This window comes from Monopterus albus, unplaced genomic scaffold, assembly GCF_001952655.1.
Source record: "Monopterus albus unplaced genomic scaffold, M_albus_1.0 scaffold8.1, whole genome shotgun sequence".
Taxonomy (NCBI): Eukaryota; Metazoa; Chordata; class Actinopteri; order Synbranchiformes; family Synbranchidae; genus Monopterus; species Monopterus albus.
Genome location: NW_018127888.1, coordinates 1,471,290 through 1,480,661, shown reverse-complemented (window position 1 = coordinate 1,480,661; position 9,372 = coordinate 1,471,290). Strand labels below are relative to the sequence as shown.

The 9,372-nt window shown below is 39.8% G+C and overlaps 2 protein-coding genes across 4 annotated transcripts in view; one reads left to right on the top strand and one right to left on the bottom strand.

Moving 5' to 3' along the window:
* pnkp (polynucleotide kinase 3'-phosphatase) overlaps nt 1-1,959 on the top strand; it is a 10,491-nt gene extending 8,532 nt beyond the window's left edge. For both annotated transcript variants that reach the window (XM_020585911.1, XM_020585903.1), the window contains exons 15-17: nt 1,038-1,125; nt 1,238-1,305; nt 1,473-1,959. In XM_020585911.1, the coding sequence (XP_020441567.1) occupies nt 1,038-1,125; nt 1,238-1,305; nt 1,473-1,593 (277 nt within the window). In that variant the 3' untranslated portion in view covers nt 1,594-1,959. The remainder of the gene's footprint in view (nt 1-1,037; nt 1,126-1,237; nt 1,306-1,472) is intronic.
* Nucleotides 1,960-2,050: 91 nt separating this feature from the next.
* On the bottom strand, nt 2,051-8,197 carry LOC109951393 (complement factor B). 2 transcript variants are annotated; one of them, XM_020585881.1, is made up of 19 exons: nt 8,055-8,197; nt 7,695-7,798; nt 6,900-7,047; nt 6,561-6,746; nt 5,912-6,085; nt 5,653-5,751; nt 5,341-5,483; nt 5,078-5,216; nt 4,818-4,952; nt 4,554-4,658; nt 4,197-4,334; nt 3,940-4,043; nt 3,706-3,829; nt 3,205-3,352; nt 3,028-3,101; nt 2,732-2,838; nt 2,494-2,626; nt 2,356-2,405; nt 2,051-2,265 (listed from the first exon to the last, which is right to left on the bottom strand). In XM_020585881.1, exons 1-19 carry the CDS (start codon nt 8,119-8,121, stop codon nt 2,071-2,073), a joined length of 2,373 nt encoding a protein of 790 aa, XP_020441537.1. In that variant the 5' UTR covers nt 8,122-8,197; the 3' UTR covers nt 2,051-2,070. The 2 variants fall into 2 exon arrangements, with proteins under 2 accessions (XP_020441537.1, XP_020441546.1); XM_020585890.1 differs by having other exon boundaries at nt 8,070-8,197.
* Nucleotides 8,198-9,372: the final 1,175 nt, after the last annotated feature.

Genomic DNA, 9,372 nt, shown 5'->3' with positions numbered 1-9,372 from the left:
AAAGCACAGTTGTATCAGTGTGTGCTGTGTAGATGCATTTCTGTGTGTGTGTCAGTACACCTGACTGTGTACACCTTTTTGCAAACAGGTTAACAAAAACTATATATAAAAGTCATAAATTAAAAGATAATTATACACACACGGGTATATCTCCAGGCAGGATGGAGACGGTCAATTACTGTGTACCCTGAACTCTGATTTAAGTCACTTGTTTGATGGTTAATACATCTTGTAGGTGTGTCGCTGTAGCAAGAATAACACTGTAACCCAAAACTATTTTTAGGCAAATCACCTGGCAGGAATCATGTAAGCTCAGTGGCTTAGAATAACAAATTGTTTAAAGGTCTGACAGGCCACAGCCAGTGGTGGAGGAAGTACTCAGATCCCTTTCTTAAGTAAAAGTAGCAATACAAAAGTGTAAAATACTCTTGCAAGTAAAGGTCCTGCATTCAGAAAGTTACTTAAGTAAAAGTGCAAAGTTTTTAACATCAAAACTTACTTAAAGTACTAAAAGTACTTATTATGCAGCTTGGCACATTTCACATGAATGTGCACCATATTATTGAATTATAATTGCTGATGCATTATCGTGTTCATCACTTCAGTGTTGCAGCTGGAAAAGGAGGAGCTAGATTTAATGCTTACAGTTTGAAGTATTTTACATACTGTTGGGTAACTTGTGAAGTTTCCACCAGAGACCAATAAAGTCTTATGATTATACTGTCATTGTAATTTTTGTATTAATCTGGCTCTGAAAAGTGACTGGGTAACTAAAGTTATAAAATAAATGTAGTGGAGCTAAAAGTACAGTATTTGCTTCTAAAATGTAGTGAAGCCAAAGTATGAAGTAACAGAAAGTGAGAATACTCGGGTAAAGTACAGATACCTCAAAACTGTACTTAAGTACAGTACTTGAGTAAATGCACTTAGTTATTGACAACAGCAGCAGATTTTAGTCCAGTGTTCCACTTATGTCGGTTATTCTTGCATTTACTTTTCTGTGTCGGTGTAAGCAGCACTCTGCGTGTATTTTCCAGATATGTGGACGTGGCCAAGGCAGCGGGAGTGTCCTGTCGCTGTTTCCACTTCTCAGCCTCTCTGGAGCAAGCCAAACACAACAACAGAGTAGGACTCACCTCTCCACACTATCAGCTTTAACCCCCTGCTAGTTTGTTTTGTCCTGACTGGTGATGAATCTCTATGTTTTTTTAAGCATTAATGTTGATCTTGTTCCCAGTTCCGTGAAATGACTCCATCAGACGGCAAACATGCCAAGGTCAATGACATGGTTTTTCACAGCTACAAGTAAGTGATTAAAAAGTCTGACATGTAGGGCTTTGAATACTGGTAGGAATCAGTTAACACTAAGATAATGAAAGTATGAAAGGTTTGTAGACTGTGGTATTAACTGTGAGTTTTATTTGATATTGTTCTGATCGTTTTAATTTGTCTCTCTCCCTCTCTCTGGACAGGAAAAACTTTGTGGCCCCTGCTCTTTCTGAGGGCTTCGTGGAGATCCTCCAAATTCACTTTGTCCCAGACTTTAAAGACGGCCAGTCAGAAACCTTGTTCAGACAGTTTTCTGAGGGCTGATTGGACAGCTTGATCTTTGACAACCAGTGAAAGAGCTGAGCTCTTAGATACAAGCAGTAGTCATAGAAAAACACGCCACGTTAGTCGGTAGATATTGAGGTTTTTATTTCAGCTGATGGCCTCTAATTTCAAAGACATGTAATGCTCTAGATTTGCAGCACAGAATCAGGTCCTCCCATTCAAACAGTATTCACGTGAATGTACTGACATATTGCTGTTATATATGTGCTTTAGAAATTGATTGTTTTTTACACAGTGGGTTTAGAAAGAATAGAGTGCAAAAAGAATTATTTTATGTGCTGTGTATAATTTAACTGAAGTCTTTAAAAGTAAGCTTCTGTGCTGCCACTGCTATGAAAATATTAGCAATAAAGCTTCAGGAAACACTTAATATTACTATGTGTTTGGCTATGATTGTTCCCATACTTTGTGGATGAGCTCTGTTGAATTCTGCTTTCTGTGTTTTGTTATCGTGTCTTAATGAAAGCCTTGGTCAGCCCCAGGCAGGAACTGGATCTCCTCACCTAGATGCTTTTTCAGCCAAGGCAGTATCTGGAAGACGTCAATGTGAAAGTCTCGTGCGTTAGGGGGTGGCCTGTCCCTGCTGTACCCTTTCAGAGCTGGATCTGCTCTGTCACATACATTTGTGGTGCCCCAGCTCAGTACTCCCACCTAGGGACGAAAGCAGAAGAAATGTTGAAAATGATAGCGATTACACTGTGTGCAATGCTCAGGCTCTTTATAAATGAGAAGTTTACTGACCTGAAAGTAGCGATTCAGTTTTTGCAGAACAAGGGATCCACCAGAGTCACCTATACAAAAAAGAGACTGTTACTGTGATGTGAAGCCCATGTTGGTCTGTTGGTAATGGCTATCATCAAGTAAGTGCAGAGTCCAGACCTTTGCAGCTGATTGCGTCTTGGTATCTCGAGGTGCCCCCAGTGCAAAGGAATCTTTTGGGAATATACTCATCCAAAGTGACATTGGTGGGCTCTTTTAGTGTTTGCCTGGCCTTCTCCACACAGCCAGCCCTCTGCAGACAGCCAAATAGCACACATGTTGACACTTGAAATAATCAGTTTCCACCGCATTACTGAGTATGAGCATGAAGGCAACCTGACAGCTGCAGAGCTCTCACCTGTCTCTCTGTGTGAATATGCGTTACTTTGCGCTGTGAGTCTGTGAGATGTGATTTTGTATGGAGGAAAAAGGCTGCGGTCTCCTCGTGTTGTAGAAGTTCCTTTCCTGTATACATGCATTAATTTCACTTAGTATACTTGAGAATTTATTCAGGATTTTGAGACTCATCTGTATTTCATATTATTAACACAATGTTAATAGAGGAAAACTCTGGCCTTCCATAATGCTATTATAAATGTTTCTCTAAAATGTTTTTGTCTCATTTGTCACCGTGAAGATCAAAAGGTCACATACTGTGCTGCTGACAGGTAGAGTTGATTTTTTTCAAGGCTCGGCTGGCTGGTACAGTACACGGCAAACAGATAGGTCTGTTGTATGACATACAGTATACACACTCAATAAAGGCATTTTGAAATGTTGCATACATTTTTTACGCGAATAAAGTTAGTGTAGCTCTTTGGTGTATCATACCTGGCCTTCCAGGACAGCGGGATACTGTTGTTCAGCTCTATCAGGGCTATGTCGTAGTCATAGAACTCTGATACATTTCTGTGTTTAAGTGCATAGACGTTGTACTTGGGGTGCATGAAGATTTTTTTGGACTCCACTGTGCCACCACCTAGAAACACATTATGTTTCAATATATTAGGGTGTGGAGTCAACAAACTGGTTAAGTGTAGGAACTTGACCTGCCATTTTCTGTAACTAGTGAGTTGAAGGCATCCACGTGATTCGATGACAATATAGGCTTGAAAAGAGCTCTTGTGGTATTATATGATTGGGATTAAAACACCTACAGCAGGTACAGTATTTCAAGATTATGTATATTACTAAATTACTATTTGATCTAAAAGAAAGTACTGCTCCAGAACAAGTTTTCATCAGCCCCTTTCTTCACTTTTCTTTTTCTCCCACTTATTTTCTTTTATGTAGATCTCAATCTCTAAAGCATTTTCCCATTTTGACACTGACCATGATGTATCGTCACTTGGTAAGTGATTTCATTTGCACTCGTTTTGGCAAAGCAGTGAGCAGCTGTCAGCACCCACTTCTCGCTCAGGATGGATCCAGAACACTTGTCTCCCAGTCCCACTGGCTATAGGGAAGAAAGTGTTACGTATGTGTGAAACCCCACTCTTAAAATATCAAACATATAAAATCATTGTCTTTTTATGATTTTAGTGACTGAGTGTGCAAATTTCTTACTGGTTTCAAAATAACATGCCACGGCCTGGTGTAGACTTCGTCACCCTTCACCATGTCCAGGTCCAGTTCCTGAGCTATCCCACACGCTGTTACACTCTTGTCACCTTTATTATGAAATGTAATCTTGTTAATGGTTATAATTAGTTAATCATTGTCATTCTGAAAAGATCAAAACAAAGGTTGTTGTCTTCTTTTGTTGCAGCAACCAGAAAACACCTCAGCATCTAATGAAGGTTATAGAGTTGTTTCCTACTTACTAATGATTTTATTGAACACCTGTCCCAGCTTATTGAAGTCTTCCAAAATGAAGACGTGTTCTTCATCACGTTTATGTGAGGCTAAGGCATTCAACTCTTTTCTGTTCACTTGGTCCCCAACACCAAATACATAGACATCTGAAAACACACACACACACAGATGTACTTATACTACATACGGTAGGAAAGCATTTCGACATACACATTTTGATTGTCTCATTTTTGATAGCTTGTAATTTTAATGATGCAGAAGCTGTTGCACTCAGTGAAAGTATGAAGTGCCAGAGGAATGACTAAAATTTAAATACTGTATATGCATGGAATTAATAAATTTAAAAACTCTTTTTATCATGATACCCAGCAGTCTCTCATGAGAGTTATCTTGCTCTTTGTTATAGTAGTCCAGCGAGTGACGGATCAAGGTCAGGGCATTTTCAGGAGCTTCGCCTGTGTTGGAGTAACCTGCAGGCAGAAGGACAAAGAGAACGAAGGCCTGCCATGTTAACATGTAACTATTGTTATGTTCCCTTTTTGGATATTAAAAGATATTTATTAGGTTACAAAATATTTTTGAGCTGAAGATGTTGATGGGTTTTGAGTATAGCCATGTGTGAGACAAACCATCTGTTACTATGATGATGATGTTCTGAGTCTCATTAAAATGGTACTTGACCCTGTTTTGTTTAAAGAAACTGATCATCTCATTGACACGCTGCAGCGCAACAAACATGTTGGTGCCTGTCTTCTTCCCGTGACCTGCAGATGAACAAATGCAAAAGGATGGCTGATAAATAATTGACTTCAGTATTGAATACGCTGTTGCGTCCTTGTTTTTTTGTTTAGGCCATTAAATAAATGAAGAATAATAAGCAGAGTCCTACTGCTATATTTGAACTGCATCAGAGCGTCTATGATGTCATCGGTGCTATGACTATCCAAGTCTGTGATCTTCACAATGTCTATAGCCGTACTGGCAAATGACACCACATGGAACTTGAGCTGTACCTCGTAGCTATCCAGCTGGATGGAAAATAAAGAAGACATGTACTGAGAGAGGATGACAGACAAACTAGTAGACTAATGTGAATAATTCTTCGTCTTTCACCTGTTGATTCAAATCAAACTGAGCTGCTTTGGTACAGACCTTTCTGATAAGAGCGATGGTGGCGTTCCGGGACATTTCAAAGTTGTGTTTTTTGATGCTTCCCGATGTGTCCAGTAAAATGTAGACGTTCATACGACTGTCCTTATCTACACGGATGGTTCGGCCAAGGGACATGCTTTCATCTTATGAACACACAGAAAAATTTTCTTTTAAACTGCAGATGGCTTCAATTGCTTGTACTGAGTATTTGTGTAACCAGTTAGTTATGTGTACATGCACTTAAAATGTCTTGTTGGCTGTGCAGCAACACTGTTCACATGTCACACTGTTCAAGAGCATAGTGATACCCACTTTTCTTTTTAGAGTCTGATGAGAATACATCCATAACTCCTGCAAGTGACCCTGCCATAGCTTCTGCCACAGCACTGGGGGAGTCAAAGGTATTTGGACCTGTGGTAAAGTATTTTATCATAACATAATAATACACACTGTACAGTTTTTATCATTGCTTAAGTGTGTAGTTGGCAATAATACTAGTGGAAATGTATCAAGGTTTAGTTGTTCATATCATCTGTTGTTTTTGAAGGAAAAGCACATAAATCTAAAACACCTTGGCAGCGTGGAGTTGAGCCACTCCACTCCCTGTTTTCCAGGCAAACCCTTTCAGCTGACCCAAGTAGATCCAGACCCGACTGACACCTGTAGGTCACTTTCTCTCCTTCGTAAAACCGGCCTGCTAACCTTTGGGCGCCAGGTGGGATCCCTGGGTCATCACACTCATCAGCTGCATGTAAAGACAGAGTAGGAACAGTAGATGGAGTATAAAATGATAATTTTTTAAGGTAATAATTATTTTTTTCAAATGATATTTGTATTTGTGTTCATATAGAAATGTTCAAAATGGAAGTATAAAACAGGATGATTATTAGTACCTGTCCTTTTAGGACATCAAAATCATGTTGTGAGCACATGTTTTAAAATAGTGGCTCATAAAGTTTATTACAGAGGAAATGCAAATGTTGGTCAGTGAGCTCACAGGAAAGTACTGTTTAATATTAAAATCTACTTATAGCCATTTCTGTAGTTGCTTTCTAATGGGTCACAAACCATGTGAGTTTCATCAGTGCATGTTCACTATAAGCTCTAATACACCTGATGAACTGGGCTCAGGGTCTCATATAAGTGGATGGTCTTTATATTATATTGTGCGTAATTCAATCACAAACATGAACATAGTTTGCAGTGTTGTCCTTTCTCACCATGGTTATCACAAATAGGTGTGGTTCCTGTCCACTCCCCAGAGAGGGTGCAGTTTCTCTGGGCTGACCCATACAAGGTGAACCCATCCTGGCAGGAGAAGCTTTGTGTCATCCCAACACGGAGCCAGTGATCCCTGGGCCAGAAGTCGCCATGATCCAGCTGAAGCTGGGCTGGACACATCACATCTGGGAGCCAGAGAGAGGTGGATGGATAGAAAAGAGGATGGAGAAGAGGAAAGGTGAAAACAGGGGGAGAACATCACTCAGATTATGAACACGAATGTCATGTCATTTTTTTTGTACATATGACAGTGAATGCATCATCGTCTACAGCTGTACCTTTGCATGTGGCCTGTGACACTGGTCTGCCACTGGTTAATCTCATGGGCGACCAGTCTCCATCAGCACCACAGGTCCTGTAGCTGACGGGGAACGGATATCGCCCCGCGCCACAGTGATAGGTCAGCACACTGCCCTCCAGTCCTCCCTGTGGAGGAAACACATGGTAACTTTTAGAGTTAAATTAAGGAACATGAGGCTTCTTCCAGTAAAGAGAAGCTTACATTCATTCTGTTTCTATTCTGTTTCCCTTTTGTAACACTCCTGATTCGGATTTCTGATTTTTTTTACCTAAATATTTCACCATTGTTTCTAACATGTCACAATCTTTTCATTTTTCATAATCTTTTAATTCATGCAAAATTCTTTTCCATATATTCCACAGACTTTGTATTTCACTTCACTTCTTTTAACATGTTTTATCACAGTATTTCTATTTTCCTTCAATGTCCTTCTTTTTACCCCAGAACTCATTTGTTCAGCTCTTTAAACCTTTGTTTTACTGTGTTTTGCCTCAACTATTGTTTCCACTATAGATTTATCTATACATTATTTTCCTGATAAGTAGATTTGTGTTTTGTCTATTAAGCATCAGTTTTACAAATGCCCATTCCAAAATTACAGAGTTCAAGATGTTTTTGAAGCAGAAAATCTTCACTTAGTCGGCTCCGATGCCAGAAAATGCTTGGTGTTTTTCTAAAAACAGTTAATCATCAAAATTAAATTCTTTGTTGACTGGTCTAACCACCTAATCAGCTAATAATTTCAGCTCTAATGTCAGTGCATCATTTTTACCTGTGAGTAGGTGACTTGTCCACCTTTGATGCTTTCTGTGGTTGAACAGTTCAGAGGCTGTATATCTTCATATTCATATTCATACTCTGCCTCCTGCAGGGATTCTGGAGTACACATGATGAAAATGTTGGTGATAAGCATGACCCTCTGCACATACACACGCTGTGTTTTCATTCCTTGTGGGGACTTTACATTGACCCTAACCCTTACATTCATTTCCTGTAGACTTATCTTAAGCTTGACCACAACCACTACTTGCCTAACCCTAACCCTGACCCTAAAACTTAACCTAACCTCATCCTAACCCTAAACCCTGTTGCCACCCTAAAATTCAGTAATTTAAACAGGAAATGCACTTACCACTGAAACACTCACCCTCCAGGACAGAGATGAAGATCAGGATCCACAGTATGGACTTGACATACATGACCAGGCTCCGTTAACTGCTTTGTCTCTTTGAGTGACAGAAACCACAGTAAAAGTGCCTGTATCGACCTAGATCCAACTGCTTTATTTGATGACTGATTACTTATTAACACAGCAAGAGTAAACAGAGAATGAGGGATTGAGCAATTTATGACAGATCTGAGCTCTTACTTTCATTTCCGGTTGCACTATTTTTATCTTTTTCTCTTGCTGTAGAATACTCTGAAGTCTAAGATAATGATAATCACCTTTATTTGCCCAAGTACGTTACACACAAGGAATTTGTTTCCAGTACAGAACCAAGGCAGCCATCTGCAGTGCCAACTCACACTGATGGCTCTAACTAGCAGGGGCAACTTGGGGGTTCGGTGTCTTGCCCAAGGACACTTCGACATGTAGACTGCAGGCACCGAGATTCGAAGCTCCGACACTTCGGTTGGGAGATGACTGCTCTGCCCACTGAACCACAGTCGCCCCCTAGTTTTTGCTTTGTGACATTTTAATGTTACTTACTCTTTTAAAAGTGAAACTTTTAAATAAAATCACTCAACTGTGATGTCAGCTTTGGGTAAATAATGCTATTTCAAACTTCACAATCTCTAAACCTGTCTTGCTGTTATCCAGTATTCCCAGACCAAACCTCACCTCAACACTGTTGTGTTACTCAGCCTTATTATAGAATGACTCAGATTGTACCATTTCTGTGTTTGTATTTTTGGTTTGGGCATGCACACATGCATGTTAATGCAGTTTCAGGAGCTTAAAAGATTATTATGTCCTCCACCTCCACTCTCACCCCTTTTCCCATTCCCTGCCCTCTCCTTCGTACTCTGTCTTGGGGCTCTCAGCTGACTCGGCTTTGTTCAACACTGTGAAGGAGCATTTCAAATTGTTTTGTAACCACTCACCGCTGAAAAGTACAGCTTAATACTGCTCATGTTAGACTCAACAAAATGAAGGAAAACAGTAGCGAACATTGATATCTTGTTCGCTGGAGTTTGAAATTTCTTTTTGGTGAATTATGTGAATTTTTCTTTTTCATTTTTATCTGGATTATGTTGATGGATGTCTAAAAATGGGTTCTGCTTTGGTGAAGGTTTGAAGGCCAGACGTTTCCTGCACTACAGTGGAAACTAGGAGCAGAAAGTGAACACTGTTAAGAAACCCCAGGAGGACATCTTAAACACCTTCTCACTGAGAAACAGCTCTCTTACAACGTCATCCCAGATGCAATTATCAAAACATCAGGCTC